General features: G+C 40.6%; 1 protein-coding gene across 1 annotated transcript in view; it reads right to left on the minus strand.

Moving 5' to 3' along the window:
• The window catches only part of LOC149169628 (rRNA (cytosine-C(5))-methyltransferase NOP2C-like), a 397,811-nt gene that overhangs the window by 231,429 nt on the left and 147,703 nt on the right, over positions 1 to 18,679 (minus strand). The window contains exon 7 of the mRNA XM_089428753.1: positions 5,057 to 5,178. Coding sequence (XP_089284879.1) covers positions 5,057 to 5,178 — 122 coding nt within the window. The remainder of the gene's footprint in view (positions 1 to 5,056; positions 5,179 to 18,679) is intronic.

Consider the following 18,679-nt stretch of genomic DNA (forward strand, 5'->3'; position numbering starts at 1 on the left):
AAATCACACTGCATCCTTCACAAATAAAAACCTCGGAAATAACAGGTTGGAATCTGAGAAATTACTAGCGCACACAAAATAAAAATGGACACCGTTATTTTTGGACAAATGTCACGAAAACCCACCAACTTGGGAAAAACCAGTGCAACAGATGAGGGTTTTATTTTATTATGCAGCAGTGAAATCTGAGTACAATCTATGGATGCCCAACTAGCAATCCAAACAGCAAGAAAATCTGGGAAAAATTATCTGAGGGAATTACCCTTCCTCCACAAGCAATCCTGGCACAACTTCTCTTCAGAAATTCGTCCTCCTGGACCCTGTGCCTCAGTCTCTACGTTGCTGTGCAGACCTTATGACATCTAGCCTCTGAACTGCCTCTGATGAAGTCATTCTGCCTGTCTCTGCTGAGGAAATTGCTTCTCCGGCACTCTAGACCCTCTGCCCGGCCTCTGGAACTGAAAACGAATTTCTCTCCAGCAAAATCGAATTGCTTCTGAAGCAACTGCACAGTCCTCTGCGCTGCCTCACTGGGAATAACTCGGCCCCTTGTTGTTGCCTCTCTGGATCTGGAAAACTTCCTCCGGATCATTGTCTTTGCCCTCACTGACCCTGCTTCGATCTCTAGCTCTCTGGCAACTGTTGTTGCTCTCTGGAAATCGATTTGCCAAGAAAATCGAACTACAGAAGTGTCTTCTCCAAGTGCCCATCGACTTCCTCTTATAATCCACTGTTGGAGCACCAATGGCCAAGATTAAAACTTAATCAATGGCTAGGATCATCTTGGAGTCGATTCATGTGAGTTTCTAGATGATTCTCACCTTATCTCAATTAATATTGATTAATTAACCATATTCCCTAAGTTTAGACTTAGGAAATATTTTAAAAAACAACTAATAATCTAATTGAGACACTTCTAGGTGGAATTTCCATAAACGATTTTTGGGATTTGGAAATCTCATGTATTCTAGCCTCTCCACCAAATTTCGTGGCTAGAACACATCCGATGCTACAGAAACTAACAGTGTTGAATACGAGAAGAGTACATCTAGAGGTTGCTTCACTTTGGGCTTTGCTATGATTTCATTTGAGCAGGAAGCAAACATCTATCGCACTTGGTACTACTGAGGCAGAATATATTGTAGCTAGCTTGGCGAGTTGTGAAGCAGTATGGCTTTGGAAGTTACTCACGAGACTGTTTGATCATGTGCTCGAGCCAACTATGATATATTGTGATAATCAAAGTTGTGTGAAGTTGACAAAGAATCCAGTGTTCCATGATAGGTCAAAGCACATTGAGATCAAGTACTACTTCACCATGACATGGTACAGAAGGGAGCGGTGAAGCTCTAGTATGTTTCCAGGATGAGCAGATCGCAGATATTTTGACGAATCCTGTGTCCCGTACAAAGTTTGTATACTTCATAGACAAGCTTGGACTTGTGGAGAATGCCTCTCTCACCGAGAGAAAGTGTTGACATCGCATCATGGACTGACATTCTCCCTATGTCAAGTACTGTGACTCGCATTAGGGAGATTATCCCTGTGTCAAGTACTATGACCCGAATTAGGGAGAATGGTCTGAGGACTAACATTCTTCTTGTGTCATGTATGACCTGAATTAGGAAGAATGGTCCTAAAGCATTAGGTTCATTTAGCATCAGGCCCTGAATTACTCTATTAAGAGTGTGGCCTTTGGCAATTCACCATGTGTCAAGATGTTGACCTGAATTATGGTGAACCAAGACTAGTCTGGATGCCATGTGTCAAGTATTGACCCAAATTATGGTGACTAGTTGATGCTAAATGATGTACCATGTGTCTGAAGTACCGACCCATATTATGGTGAGGAGATACCATAGGTTTGAGGTACTTACCCAAATGATGGTACTGTGATGATGCTATTGAGTTACCATGTGTCAAAGATATTTGACCCGATTATGGTATATGGTTGATGTTATTGGATTACCATGTGTCACATTTGTGACCCGATTATGGTGATGATTTGTTATAACCTTTTCTTAGAGAAATTTGTTCACAAGAAGAACATCTGTCTAGTCATTATGAATACCTCCCTAGCTAAGAGGGAGTGTTGAATTTTGTAGCTATGGTCGGTCTTCATAATTTGTATTTTAGCCCTTGTAATGTATAAATAACTTGTAAGACATGTTATTAATGTTATTTTGATTATTTAGTCCTTGAAAAAGTATTGTAAGACATGTTCTTCATGTGATTTCAAAGAGAAAATTTGAAGATTAAATTTTTGGCTCCAAAATTTGTAAGTCGGGCCTCCCTCAAGTCAAGTCGACCCCACTGAAGAGACACACCCATTTGACGAGGCAAAACATCTATATTAAGACATTCGACCTCCCCCATAAGAGAGCACCATTCGATCTCATCAAAACAAGACATTTTCTGGGCATCCAAGCGAAGGACAAAGGAGAAGAAGGACGAAGATCTCTCTCTTTAGCTTGCATATCTCTCTCTAAAACTCTCATGAGTTACTTTTTTCTACGCAGCATTTTGTAGGCAGGCCAAATTATTGTGCAGTTGTTGGGCAACATATTTTGGTCAGGCCAAAATTCTGGGACGCTGAGTTTTTTGGGCATATTCTGGAGACCGAATTTAGGCCAAGGTAGATTTGAATTTAGGCCGAGGGTAGAGGGTCTCTGCTCTCTCAGCCCTGCTGCAAATCACTTGCTATCTCAGCCTCCTTTCAGCTTCTCCTATTCTCCAACACTAAACTTGAATATCAGCAAATCTTTTACTATGATATGTATTTCAAGTTGTGCGTTCACTATTCTCTAATGCATTGCATTACCTTTTGTAGGCTTGTTACTAGACACTAAGACAATTGCAATCATTTATAACGACATTGGTTATTCGACATCTGCTAAAATTTCTATCCCCACACCATTAACATTACGTATGTCATATGGGGAATTGTATGCAGACATAAGTACTCAAGTCAGAGGTAACAAAAGCCAATGCTTGCAAGTAGATATATTTATGACTCTATGTTGTAGGAAATGCTCCTCCCCCCACTAACCACATTTGAGTAGGGGGACTCCAAAACGCACCTTAAACATGTTTCTAGAAGCGTGTCCCTCCTCCTCCCCCTCCAAGCGCATGCCTCCCCACCCCCACCAAGCACATCTCAGTATGGGAACTCTGAAATGCACTTGAAATGTGTTTCTGGGGTGAAACCTGCACCCCCCTCGAAAACGCATTCTAAGCGCTATACAGCACATTTCAGGCCATACAACATGCTTGTGTGGCACATGTGGGCTGAATGCAAATTATTTTTATGAAAACAGTAATTTATAAATGGGGCAGCCTAATGTTCAACCCTACGTCCCTACTAATGCTATTTAATTAATGGAATTGTTAAGAATATGCTATGTAATTAATGGTAATGTTAAAATATTTTAGTTAAGTTTTTAATATTACCATTAATTGTTTCAAGGTGTTTGAGTGGTTCCAAACTCATTGGATTTCATATGAAGAAAGTAGAATTTTAGATCCCACTCAAAATCCAGCAGACTTAACAAATTTTGGGATTTTAGGATTGGGAGGAGCGCAATGTTTCCATTGGATTTTGTCATGTATGAGGGTATGGAACTAGCATTTATTCAAGAGAACCAAGCCCTCTATGTACCTTGATGTTAGTGGCATCGATTGCTCAACTCCTCTATCATGATTCATGACCCTAGTAAAAGAAACTCATCACTTGAGCAAAATCTAGATTTGATATGTTAAGCTTTTTCTATCATATTTTAATGCTTAGAGGGATATTGATGATGAGGATCCGAATATAGGAAATGATTTCGATGATATGTAAGTATTTGTTGTAGTATAATTTTCTTGGGACTTGGAATTTGGCACGTGCTAGTTTATTCATGAATCTGTGACTGTGTTCTAAATTATAATGTTAAAGCTTAAAACTTTTTTGCTTTCTTCCAAAGTTTCAGTTTAATTTGCTGATATATATATATATATATATATATATATATATATATATATATAGATATATATATAGATATAGATATAGATATATATCGCATTCCCCATTTCCTGATTTTTAGGGGGTCACATTTACAGTGTTCCTGTTTGAGATACACGTTTACATTTCCCCTTACCATGCGACTTAGTCATGACTAAACCAAAACTGCAGTTGAATATGTACAAACATTGTAATTGTAAAACTATAAATAATGTTCCATTCTATCACGGTGCTTGTTGAAATTCGCATCCAGTTCATTACACTAATCATTGACATAGAACTGCATCAATCTGCTTTACTGTCTTCAATCATTGGCAAATTTCTAGCAGATAACACCAAGTCATCTAGTACTGGACAATCTAATCATTAAGAGCCAGCAGAAGCCTCTAGAATTGTCCCATTAATCATTTTGAGTTTTAAACTAGAAGTATTTTCTAGATAAAGCAATTCTTGGGTTTGAGACAAAACTCTAAAATGTGGCTTACTTGTCATCATGCCAGTCAAAGAATCTTGAGCAAAAACAGTATAATAGTAAAAAACTTGAAACAAGAAATCTATCTATCAGAAGAAGCTTGAACTTGTTACAAGCCAAAAAATCACCAACAGGACCCAATAAGAAGGCTTACATAATGAACTGCATCTTTTATTTAATTCAGATGTAATCATAATATTCTTGTAGGGGTCTTGTTTCTATATATTCTCACAACTCAGCTTATAACCATGATCAAGTAGGTATGAAGTTCAATGCCTTTATTTCCCTCTTTTGCTATTCCAAATGAAAGGAATTTCAAGAAGATATGGAAATATTAAAATATGAATCTATATTTCTGATAAACCATCTTATTTCAAAATCAATTATGTTATGTGGAACAGGCTTAAACAAACTAAGATATTGCCCACTTTCATGGCTTAAGCTATGTCATCAAGTTGATGCCAAATAACAACTCAAGTATGCAAATTTTCTCATCCTCGAGAAAATCTTAAAAAGGGGTTACAAACAGAAAGTTGCACTACAAAAAGCCATATATCCAAATGCAAAAGTTCAATATTCACCTTATTATGGGAGCGATCAACTGCAATGACCTCCCCTTTATCTTCCATAAGCATTGCAATTGCAGTTGTTTTTCCACCAGGAGCAGCACACATGTCTAATATTCTCTCTCCTGGTTTTGGATCTGCAACGTTTTGATGTAATTAGGCCATGCACTGCATGCTTAACCATAAGAATCCTAGGTCAAGATTTCAACTTGAAGCTTTTCTAGGAAGTGAGAGGATTAACACGATGAATTCACTAAAAATTCCATATTTGCTGGATGTGATTTACATATGGTGATTAAAAATGGTTACACATGAGGAGTAAAACAAATTACTAAAAGGAAAACCAGAGGCAACATGCATTTTTTTCCAAACATTTCCAATTTCATCATATGTGGATACATTACCACATCCATATGAGAGCATTCAGTTGAACAAAGCATGCTGATGCAAAATTTCTTCTCATCAGCAAGAAAATATGGTTGTAAAATGGAGCATGCTTCATATTAAATATAGCAGATATGACTTTAAATATGGTAATACAAGGTTGTAAGGAGTACTTTCATAGACACTTAAGCTTCCCTGAATGTGATAAATTAATGCTATTATTTAGCTGGGTTTGTTGCTATTTTCAGCTACATCCAAGAATCATAAAAGCAGGCCTCACTTGCAGCTGAGGATGACATCTCATGCTAAATGTTTGTTAGTGGAATGTTAGAATTTGGCTATTTTGATTTGATAAGCATGTTATCGCGAATATGTGGAAGGAAGAAATGCACTAAAATATGTTGAGTATCATCCATAAAATTAGTAGGACAGATAATAGGAACCTGTGAATAGGCACTGCATCAAAGAAGGTGAGAAAATACTTAGCTCCCCCATGAGTACAAGTCATCGTAGGCCTGAAAATGTCACTATGAAACAACTCTCAAAACTATCATAATAAAAATGAAGCATCCACTGGAAAACCACCAGCTCCTAGAACACAAACAATGTCTCCAAATGTGGCAGGGTCAATAATGAGTCATCACATCCTAGGACTGCCATATGTGTGTTATACAGAGAATCCATCAATCCCAGCAACAGTGTAAAAAAGTCTCTGTGGAAGGTACATCAATAAGAGGAAGCACATAAAAACTGTAACAGAGAAAGATCCACTGTAATAGGTTGGGAATCATCCATGGAAGAATCCTTTAGAAGGGGTCATGGAAACAATCCTTGACCATGGGTTTTGCACAATAGATCGAACCCATATGTAGAGTGCACAGCTAGATGTGCACAGTAAATTGTGTCAGTAGTATCATCTAGAGGATAGCTATCACAAACTGTTACTCCTCTTCAATCCCCTAAAGACAAGCCAAGCAAGACTTGAAGACTCAACTCACTGTATGATGATGATTGCATATAGAGTTCCTATGTAATAGAAATTCTAGATTTCCATAGACTCTTAATTGTTCTTATTGCTTAATAGGAACTGGGTGATAAGATTCAAATAGTGCTGATTTGTCCTACTTACTTTCTTTCATTCATTATTGACTACATATTAAGACAGTAGTCAATTTATGTAGTTGTTTAGCCATCTAAAACACAAAATCAATTTACATCAGTTTCCATGCAAAGATGAAGTATATAGATCAGCTGTAGTTACTGAGCATTCGTTTTCTGAGTTCTGTCCAAAAACAGCAAGATTAGCTTGCTCATTTTTTACAGTTTAACGTAAAAGAAAGAGTAAACTATAGCATTTTCTCAAGCAATGTCATGTAGGATATAAGATCTATATCGAATTAGCATTTTTCTGCTTAAAAACAATAACATAAGCTTGGTGTCCTGCATGGTTTTTGTTAGTTTTTGTAGCATCGGATGTGTTCTAGTCTCAAAACTTTGTGGAGAGGCTAAAACACATGAGATCTCCAAAACCCAGAAATCATTTCTAGAAATTCAACCTAGAGATGGATTAATTAGAGTATTAACCTATTTTTTAATGTTTCCTAAGTCTAAAGTTAGTAAAACTCAGTGTTGATAATATCACAGAAATATCAGCAACATTTGGAAATATCACGATATTTTCGGGGAGCCGAAATATCACCGATAAAATATCGTGATATTTTCGCTCCCCGAAAATATCGCGATATTTCCGAGATATCGTCGATATCTTGCGAAAATATCGTGCAACGATGTGAAATATCGCCGGGCTGGCTGGGCCGCAGCTAGAAAAGGCAAATATCGATTTTTTTTGCTCATTTTTGTTTTCCAAGTGTTGGAGAAGGAAGGGGAGAGCATTGTGGTTGTTGTCAAGGAGGAATTGAGGATTGAAGAGCCATTATCACCACCAACAACGAATTTTTTGTTGATCAAAGATTGAAGAACAGTGAGACAATCTTCATTTCTTCCATTAACAGGTATGTTCTAAAAAACCCCTATGTTAATGATTTTTTTGATAGATTTAGGGTTATTCTTGATTGCCTCTTTGCCTACCAACATTTTGCTTCTTCTTTTTTTTCCCATTTGCTATGATTTTCATGCCCATGAGCCAATGCAAGGGTTTTCTCCATATTTGGACAGCAAACTCCATTTCTTTTTTTAACTTTCAAATGCACCCTCTTATTGTCATTTTTCATTGAATTCACATTGCAAATAATGTAGCAAAAAAATTATTTTGTAAAATGAGGTGGTTATTACTTATTATTTTTTGTGTATGGGTGGAGTAACTTTAATCATTAATTCCAATTTTTTTTTTGGTGCCCTAGGTTTGAATTAGCTCACTACAAATATGCCAAAAGCCTTGGACCCATTTTGGGAGTATGGGGAGCCTAATGGTGGGACAAATCGGGCATATCTATCATGCAAATTGTGTGGGACCGGATGACAGGAGGGGTTACGCGATTGAAATACCATCTGGCTAGACTCTCTGGACATGATGTTGGGCTTTGTATAGTTTCTAGTCCGAAGCTTATACAAAAAGCTCTTGAAGCAATTGATGAAAAAGACAGAAAGAAGGAAGAGGCAAAAAGAAACAAGGTTGAACGTGCAGGTAGATCTTTCGGGATATCTTCTTTTGATTTTGAGGCTGAGGGTAGTGGGAGGGGCTCCACAGCATCACCTGCTACTGCTAGTGCGAGGTCATCATTTTTTGTTCCACGAACAGGACATGGAGCACAACCTTCCATAAAATCAATTGTTAAAAAAAGGAGAAGCAAGAAGTAGATAGAGTTATGGGGAGGTGTCTTTTCTGGAGCAACTTACCTCTCAGCATCACGAAAACCAATCCATTTTGGCAGTCAATGTGTCATGCTATTGTTGTTGTGGGCCCAAGGTACAAAAGTGCTACATATGAGGAGTTGCGGGGGCCAATTCTTCAAGCATAAAAGTAGGACACCAACTCTAGATTGGCGGAGTTGAAAAAACATGGGAATTTTCTGGATGCACAGTGATGTCTAATGGTTGGACAGATAGGAAGGGTAGCACCCTTCTAAATTTCTTGGTACATTGTCCTAAAGGTACCATGTACATTAAATCAGTGGATGCATCAGCACATATCAAAGATGCAGCAACGATATGTGAGTTGTTAAATGGGTTCATTCGGGAGATTGGTGTGCAGAATGTGGTGCAAGTCGTAACAGACAATGCAGTTAATTATGTGTCTATCGGTAGAATGCTTATGGAGAGGCATCACACATTGTTCTAGACTCCGTGTGCAGCACATTGTATCGATTTGCTTCTTGAGGATATGGCGCAACTCTCCTTTCTTGATTTTGGGTAGCATTGAATGTGCTCTAGCTTTGAAATTTTGTGGAGGGGCTAAAATACATGAGATCTCCAGAACCCGAAAATCGTTTGGAGAAATTCCACCTGGATGAGGAGTTATTAAAATAATTAATATTTTTAATGGGTTCCTAAGTCTAAACTTAGGAAAATAAAAATATTAATGGGTATTAATAAGAATATGGGTGAGAAACTTCTAAGTGACGAGGATCAAGTCTGTTTTAATCTTAGCCATTGATTAGGGACTTAATCTCGGTCATTGATTCATCAACAGGAAAAGTATAAGAGGAGGCTTGAGGGTCAGTTGGAGATAAACTTGAGAGATCAGTCAGTTCGATTTTTCTGGGGCGAGATTTCCTGAGAAAATCAAACAAGTAATCTGTTGTAGTGAAAGGGGCAGTAGCAGTGAGTTGGATCGAAAGGGAGTTCCGAGCCAACAAGTACCAGGCAGAGAGACAACAGTAGCATCAAAGAGGCAGCGCAGAGGCCTATGCAGCCCAGGGAGGGGCTCACGTAGAGCTGGCACAGGCCAAGAGGGTTCTTGCAATGGCAGTGCGAGATAATCGAGGGAAGTTCAAGATTTTGCTAGGAGTTTGATGTTCTGAGCCGGGAGGGCTGAAGTCGAAGCTTCTGAGGGCAAATCGATCCAGCAGAGAAGTGACGCAGTCTCCGAGAGGCAAGACGCTGGCCCACACAGAGCAGATTGTGCTGGGATTTTCGCAGTGCTTGCCGGAGTCAGCCATTTAGTGGATCAGTTGAGACTTGGAGAACGAGGTAAACCCTCGTATATATTTCTTGTTGTCGTAATATCTCTGAAAGGTTAGCCGGTGTGAGAGGCAACTTGTTGTACTCAGATTCTGCTTGCTTAATAATACAAACCCTCTATATGTTGCACCGGTTTTCCCGAATTGGGTTTTTCCGGGGACGATTGTCCAAAAATAACGGTGTCCCTTGTGTATTTGTCTTGTTCTATTTCAGTTCATGATCTGTATGTATGTGTAGTCTGCAATAGTGTTTTCATCACTATTTAAATAATTAAATAACTTGTTGAATGTAAAAACAAGTAGGAGATGATAAACCAGTGATTGCAGTAGGATTTCTAATGTGTAGATTCAGAATTTTTCACATGGTATCAGGGCATTGCAGATCATAGGAGACTGAAGACATCAATCGGGAGATTCAAAGAATTTGTTGCAAAGAAGCAATTGTCCTGAGTGACAACATCTTTTCAGAGGCAGAGGAGCAGTTGAAGGAGCAATGTTGAGCCATAGAAGTGATGCAGAGGCTCACGCAGTGCCTGCGTCAGCATTTCGAGCCTGCAGAGGGTGATGCAGAACTCAAGAGGAGCTCATGCAGTGACTTCATCAGCTCTTTGGGCTAGCGCAAAGCTTGAGAGGCTCGAAACAGTCAGTTGTTGGGGCTGGAGGAGTTGAGCAAATTTGATCAGTGGAGTTGGTGGGATGTTGTTGTTGTTGGTGCAGAACAGTTTCTATGGAGACAGAGCCGAGGTAGAGGGAGTCACTGCCTTGACAGATTTCTAGCCAAAGAAATCTAGATCCGGGTTGTAACAGCAAAGGAGGATTGGAGAGGAGTGATTCGACATTTGGCAAGAGGATTTCTATGAAGGAAATCAGGACTCAAAGGGAGTCTAGAGGAGCTTGTTCCTTAGAGGGTTTCTTGCGCCAAAGAAATCCAGATCTGAGTCTTGCTGGATTAGCAGCAGGAGAGGGAGAAGAGAACCAGTCCTATATTTTTTTGAGCAGAGATGGCAGTCAATGGACTGAGGGATCAGGACAGATTGGATGGAGCATCCAATTTTGTCATCTGGAAGGCCAGGATCCTGGCAATCCTAGACAAACATCGCATCAAGGACTATGCCTTGAAAGTAGTTGTTGTTCCGGTCGACGTTGATCCGCTGCAGAAGTACGAGGAGGCCCAGGCGAAGGCTAAATGCATGATTCTAGATGGGGTCAAAGATCATGTGGTCCCACACATTGCTAAGAAGGACACAGCAAGGGAGATGTGGGAAACACTGACCACCTTGTACCAGGGGACTTCCGTTCAACAGAAGATGTTATTGGAAAATCAGCTGAGACAGTACCAGATGCAGAAGGGAGAAGAGATCGATCCCTTCCTCCTCAGGTTGCAAGGGATTCGCAACTAGTTGACTTCCATGGGGTCTACACCAGATCCTGAGTTCATGGTCAGGACTGCCCTAAATGCAGTGACCAAGGACTGGGAGACATTTGTCCAAAGTATCTTGGGCAGAGCGAGTCTCCCCAATTTGGAGGAGATGTGGGCAGCTCTTCGACAAGAAGAGATCAAAAGGTTGACCAAGGCAGAGAGTAGCAGCAAAGCAGCGCGGGTCAAGAAGGAAGAGGAGGATGCAGCTCTCCCATCATCGAGATAGAAAGGGCAGCAAAAGAGAAAGAGGAAGGATATTTCCAAGGTCATATGCTTCAAGTGTGGAAAACTTGGACATTTCGCCACTCAATGCCCCGGAAGAAAGGCAAGGAGGAGGCTTTTGACTCGAAGGCTTCTCCAGCGAAAGCTGACAGGGAAGGCAAGGATGACGATTGTGCCATGAGTGTTCATGCGCCTCTGAAGAAGAGGTGGGGCGAAATGGAGTTGTAGTCAAGAGGACTACAAGATGGGCAGGATCCTTGAGGTGCCCAAACTCTTGGATCACATACGGCTACGAGAGCCCTTAACGACAGTAGCAAAATGACGGGTGTTGGTTGGAGCGAGGTGTGATGGAGCGACAGTGGCAGAGCTAGAGTGCCAAAGTCTGAGGCAGCGCAATGGATGTTGTAGCAGTGCAAGAGGCACAGAGCAGTTTGCAGCAACACAGTAGTAGCAGAGGGTCAGCACAGATTAGCAGCAGAGGTAGCTTCAGCATCACGAGGCATCCATATTGACCAGCATGTCAGTTTTTGGGTGAAGTTTCAGTTACTTACTTCTCAGTAACTGAGTTGTAGTGCAACAGTTAGCAGTGGCAGTGCTATGGGTAGCATGATGCAGCATTTTGAGAGGGAGTTGCAGTACAGATGTAGCAGTGACAGTGGCAGAGTCACGGGCAGCAATACATGCAGCGGTGCAGTGGATGAAGGGCAGCAGGCCAAGCATGAGCAGCACAGAGGATCGATGCTTTGGATCAGTGTAATACTTTTGTTTAGAAGTATTGCTAAAGCACATTCCTCGCTAAGAGGGAGTGTTGATTTTGGGTAGAATCGGATGTGCTCTAGCTCCGAAATTTTGTGGAGGGGCTAGAATACATGAGATCTCCAGAACCCATAAATTGTTTGGGGAAATTCCACCAGAATGAGGAGTTATTAAAATAATTAATATTTTTAATGGGTTCCTAAGTCTAAACTTAAGAAAATAAAAATATTAATGGGTATTAATAAGAATATGGGTGAGAAACTTCTAAGTGACGAGGATCAGGTCTGTTTTAATCTTAGTCGTTGATTAGGAACTTAATCAACGCCATTGATTCATCAGCAGGAAAAGAATAAGAGGAGGCTTGAGGGTCAGTTGGAGATACACTTGAGAGATCAGCGAGTTCGATTTTTCTGGGGCTAGGTTTCCTAAGAAAATCGAACAAGTGATCTGTTGCAGTGAGAGGGGCAGTAGCAAAGAGTTGGATCGGAAGGGAGTTCTGATCCAACGAGTACCAAGCAGAGAGGCAACAGTAGCATCAAAGAGGCAGCGCAGAGGCCTACATAGCCCAGGAAGGGGCTCACACAGAGCTGATGCAGGCCAAGAGGGTTCTTGCAATGGCAATGCGAGATAATCGAGGGAAGTTCGAGATTTTGCTAGGAGTTCGATGTTCTGAGTCGGGAGGGCTGAAGTCGAAGCTTCTAAGGGCAAATCGATCCAGCAGAGAAGTGACGCAGTCTCCCAGAGGCAAGACGCTGGCCCACACAGAGCAGATTGTGCTGGGATTTTCGCAGTTCTTGCCGGAGTCAGCCATTCAGTGGATCAATTGAGACTTGGAGAATGAGGTAAACCCTCGTATGTATTTCTTGTTGCAATATCTCTGAAAGGTTAGCCGGTGTGAGAGGCAACCTATTGTACTCAGATTCTTCTTGCTTAATAATACAACCCCTCTATATGTTGCACCGGTTTTCCCGAATTAGGTTTTTTCGGGGATGATTGTCCAAAAATAACGGTGTCCCTGGTGTATTTGTCTCGTTCTATTTCAGTTCATGATCTGTATGTATGTGTAGTCTGCAATAGTGTTTTCATCGCTATTTAAATAATTAAATAACTTGTTGAATGTAAAAACAAGTAGCAGATGATAAACCAGTGATTGTAGTAGGATTTTTGATATGTAGATTCAGAAATTTTCACATCCTTCATCAAGGAGGTGATTGATATGGCTAGTAGCGTCCCCAAGTTTATTTATAACCATGCTTTTGTTCTTAGCCTCATGAGGAGGTACACTAGAAACAAGAAGTTGCGGCGTCTTGCAATCACACATTTTGCCACAAACTTTATTACTCTTCAATCTTTGCTTTGATGCCAGTTCGAGTTGAAGCAAATGTTTGTTTCTGATGACTGGCGTGATTGTAGATACAACAAGAGACAAGACGGGAGAGCCATTGCAAAAATGGTGTACTCTGACACATTTTGGCAGGGAGTAGAAGAAGCATGCTCAGTTAGTGAACCTATAGTAAAGGTTCTGAGATTGGTAGATGGGGAGAAGCTTGCAATGGCTTATTTGTATGAGGCCATGGATAGGGCCAAGGAGGCCATTCGTTCTTATTATGCAGACAAAGGTTTTGTTGGGCTTGATAGGCATATGATGTTATGGGATGTGATTGATAGTCGGTGGACAGGGATGCTTCATCAACCCATTCATGCAGTAGCACTCTTCCTCAACCCCACATTTTCATACAAATGCGCCTTTGATTTTGATGGCGAGGTGATGCAAGGGCTCCATTCCTGTATTTAGAGGATGGTACCTAATCCTGAGCTTCATAGCAAAATCAATCGCGAGATACAGTTTTATCAGGATTGTGTTGGCCTAATTGGCTTTGATGATGCTATTAGGGAAAGAACCCTCTTCATGCCATGTAAGTGACAAGTCATCACTCGTCAGAAATTAGAATTTTCAATTTAGAATTTCCTTACTTATAATTCTAGATTTTTAAAATTCAATTAGAAAGAAAGAAAGAAATTATTTTAAAGTTTAATTATGTTTTAAGTTTTTGACTTTTTTATTTCTTTATTTTGTTGTAGATATTTGGTGGCGAAGCTATGGTGCAAGGGCACCAAATTTGCAGAAATTGGCCATAAGAATCTTGAGTCAAACATGTAGCTCTTCAGGGTGTGAGCACAATTGGAGTGTATTTGAGAAAATACACGCAAAAAAGCGCAACAAGTATAACTTTGAGCTTCAGCCTTCAGTTGAGCAATTACATTTATTGTAATTTTTAATTTTTAATTTATGACCCTCAAGTGTCAAGACTCAAGACTCAAGACTCATTAGTTTTTTTTACACTCTTACAGGTTGGAGTTCGCATGCCTCAATGATTTAGTGTATGTGCATTACAATAACTTCGAGTGAAGCAAATAGAAGCACCAATGGATCCAGATGCCATTTCCTTAGACAATATTGATGTATTGTCTCAGTGGAGGGTGGAGTCTGAGGTGCCCATCTTGGAGGAGTCACCTTCATGGTTAGAGCCAGATGATCCATTAGAACAGGGGCAACAAGAGGAGGAGGACGAGGAGGAGCAGCAGCATGAGGAGTAGGAGCAGGAGGCAGAGGAGGAGGAGGAGACTGCAGGAGCATCAGCATCAACACAATCTGCTATAGATATAGGAGAGCACAGCTCCATGCCTAGCACTCATTATTTGACATTAGGTGCAGGGCCAGGGCCAGGGCCTTCTACTGCTAGGGGCAAACAACCCATCATGTTTTCCCGTATAAGAGGGAAAGGGCACTGATTTCAGATAAATAGCTGTTATTTTATTTTTTTTTCTACATATAACTCATGATGATGAGATACTTTTATATATGTGATGTTATTTTGTATTGGTTCTCCACATTTGAGTATTGGACAATTACAAGAGATCAGCAGGATTTGGTATCACCTTTGATGTATCATTTCTATTTGGCATCATATATATCGGTGCTCTCTTCATATTTGTGTTGAAATTTCTAAGTCTAACTGTTAGAAATTTTATCTGTATTCTTCTGGTTTATTTCTCCTACTTGTTAAATACAAACAAGTTATTCAAACATGTAAACATTGAAATAAACACAATACAGTCTCAACCATCTACAAATCAACAGCTGAAAGAAATAGCAAACACACAAGTGACACCGTTATTTTTGGACAACTCGTCCCCAGAAAAACCCAACTTAGGAAAACCGGTGCAGCAATTATGAGGGTTTATTTTATTATGTAGTCTATCCTTGAGTACACCTAGGTGCCAAATTGGCTCACCCAACAGAGAAAAATAACCGACAGTAATACCTCTCTATTTGGAAGCAGATATTCAAAAAATATGCCCCACGAAACCCTCTCCAGCACCACTGAAGCACTACGTCAGCCCTCCTGGCCTTTGCGTCAGCCTCAAACCCCTTTGCGTCAGCCCTCTGAGGCACTGCGCAACCTCTACGGCCTTCTGCGTCACTCCTGCTGCCCTCTGCATGGATGACGCAGGCCCTTCTAGCTCTACGTTGTCTCTGTTGGGCTCTGTGTCTGCCTCTCTGCCTCTGTGTTGGTCTCTCGGCACTATCTCTGCCTCTCTGTCCAGTACTCACTGCCCCTCGCTGCAAACTGATCACTGATTCGACTTTACTTAGCAAACCCCGCTCTAGTAAATCGAATGACTGATCACTCTGGTGTGTTCTCCAACTGACCCTCAAGCCTCCTCTTATACTTTTCTTGTTGGTCCTTCAACGGCCGAGATTACATCTCTAATCAACGGCTAAGATTAGATTTGGCTTGATCCATGTCTTTTGGAACCTTCTAACCCAGTTTTATATTAATACCCATTAATATTTTATTTTTCCTAAGTTTAGACTTAGGAACTCCATTAAAAATATTAATTATTTTAATATCTCCCAAACTAGGTACAATCTGCCCAAACCATTTTTGGGTCTTGGAGATCTCATGTGCTTTAGCCTCTCCACCAATTTTCATGGCTAGAGCACATTCGATGCTACCCCAAATCAACATTATGTGCCAATGTGTTTATTTCATGTTGTTATTGCTTTATATGTTTAAAAATCTGAAGAAAAAAAATGAATGTATTATGCATTTTTTATGCTTGCCGATATTTGTCAATATTTTCACCGATAGTGCCGATAAGATGTTTTTAGACCCTTGCCGATATTTTGCCGATACCGATATTATCAACACTAGTAAAACTAGTTAGTTAATTATAATTAATCAATTCAAGGTGAGAATTCTCTAGAAACTCACACAGATCGACTCCGATATGATCCTAGCCCTTGATTAAGCTTTAATCTTGGTCGTTGGAGACCCAACAGAGAATTATAAGAAGAAGTCGATGGGAACTTGGAGAAGACACTTGAACACTTGAGAAGTTTGATTTCCTTGGCAGTTCGATTACTAGAGAGCAACAATAGTTGCCGAAAAACCAGAGATCGAAGCAGAGATAGTGAGGGGTAGGGACGGTGAGGCTGGAGTAAGTTTTCCAGATCCAGCAAGTGCATTTGCAGAGAGGCCGAAGTTTCTCCAAGAGACTGCGCAGTCCTAGCGCAGAAGTCTCAGAAGACAATTCGATTTGTTGAGGGGAAAACGTCTTCAGTTCCAAAGGCCGGGAAGGAATCCCAGAGTACCGGAGAAGCATTTTCTCAACCAAGAGTAGGCAGGACGACTTGATTAGCAAACAATTCGGGCAGCAAGCAGCTTCAGATTGACACAAGGCCTGTGCATGCCCAGTTGGACGGCTTGCTTTTCAGAGACAATCCAGTGTTGGAATTTCCCGAAGTGAGGATAATTTCTATATAGATATTTTTGCTAGTATTTTCTTTGCAGGATGGCCAGATTTCGGCATCCAAATTATTGTACTCAGAATTTCTCACTGTTGCATAATAATAAAAACCCTCCGCTACTACACCGGTTTTCCCGCATTAGGTTTTTTCAGGGACATTTGTCCAAAAATCACTGTGTTAATTTTTATATGTGTGCTAGTACATTTCTCAATTTCGAGCACTATTTTCTTCCGCAATTTATTTGTGAAGGTTGCAATGTGAATTATTTGATGTTTGTTGTCACAGATAAATTTTTATATTAAATTAGCAATTAGAAGAATAATTTTCAGTTGCTGCAATAGGATTTTAGTAGTGAAATTTTCACATGGTATCAGGGCGTGATTGATCAGCCGGGAAGCTCAGAAGCGGAAGAAGAAAATTTTGTTGTTTAAAGGGAGCAACAGGCCAAAATTTTTGGCGTTGCGCAGTGCCTATCCAAGTAGTACAAATTGTTGGGTAGGGGTTTGATTTTTAGTTGTAGGCTTGCAGAAAATTCGAAGTTGCCCGGGATAGTGATTCCAGCAGTCAGAGGGAGCAGTTGCCACTCAGAGTTTCGTTGAGCAGATTTCTGGTTGGACGCAGAGGGTTTTGCAGTAGCAGAATCAGTGTCGGGTGAAAGAGAAATTGCACACAGAGGGAAAATTTCTCTGAGGGGACTTCGTTTTTTTTTGGAGTTCGATTTTTCCAAGCAGATTGGCAATAGCTGAGTGCAAATTTTTTAACTATAGAAGAGAGTGTGTATAGCATATCCAACAACCAACCAGAGGGAAAGAGCGATTTTTTGACAGAATCAAAGATGGCCACAATAGGGCTCAAAGACCAAGATAGATTGGAGGGAGCCTCCAACTATGTCATCTAGAAGGCTAGGATGTTATTCCTTCTAGATGAATATGGTCAGAAGACCTATGCAGAGAGTATTGTAGCAGTTCCCCAAGACCCTGATCAATAGAAGGAGTACAAGAAGGAAATGGCGAAGGCCAAGAGGTTGATTCTAGATGGTGTCCAAGATCACCTAGTCTCACACATGGCAGAGAAAGGGACGGCCAAGGAGATGTGGGATGCTTTGTCTGAGCTATTTCAGAGTTCTTCTGAGCATAAGAAGATGTACGTCCAAGAGAAGATGAAGAACACCAAAATGTAGAAGGGCGAGAGCATAGATGCCTTTCTCACTCGGATTCAGGAAGTTCGAGATCAGCTTGCAGTTGTTGGGTCAGCGCCTCAACCCACAGAGCTTGTACGATTGGCACTAAATAGTGTCTCGGAGGATTGGCAAGTATTTGTCCAGAGTATCTTGGGCAAAGATACCTTGCCAAAGTGGGACGGGATATGGTCCGATCTACAACGTGAAGAATGAGGAGAATGTGGCCCTAGCATCTAAGGGTCCCACTCAGGGGCAAGGGGAGTAGAAGAAGAAGAAGAAGGACCTGTCAAAGATCAAGTGCTTCAGGTGTGGTGAGTTTGGTCAATACAACACGCAATGTCCTCTCAGGAAGAAGGACAAGCAGGACCAGGCAACAGGATCCGCAGAGATTGACAAGTTGTCTTCCAATGACCAGGGCAAAATCCACAAGGAGAACACCCAACCAGATTCTTCTTTTATTAGAAATCAATTGTTCAACAGAGATATAGAATACAATAAGAGAAAGAAGTTCACCTAAATCTGAACAAGATCTATGATAGTGGTAGTTGATGCAAACATTGAATCACTTTGGCTACCCAAGATCTACTCTTACTATTCAAGACTCTCTCTCCCTCACAATTCTTCTCTAGTCTCTCTAACTCTCTTTTTCTCGAGATCATACTCCCCTTTCACAATGCAAAAGTGAGTGAGATGAGAGAATGAGAGGCACACATATATAGGA

The sequence above is a fragment of the Pinus tabuliformis genome, chromosome 4_2 (genome assembly GCF_031772625.1).
Source record: "Pinus tabuliformis cultivar Carrire ecotype Pingquan chromosome 4_2, CPIR1, whole genome shotgun sequence".
NCBI lineage: Eukaryota > Viridiplantae > Streptophyta > Pinopsida > Pinales > Pinaceae > Pinus > Pinus tabuliformis.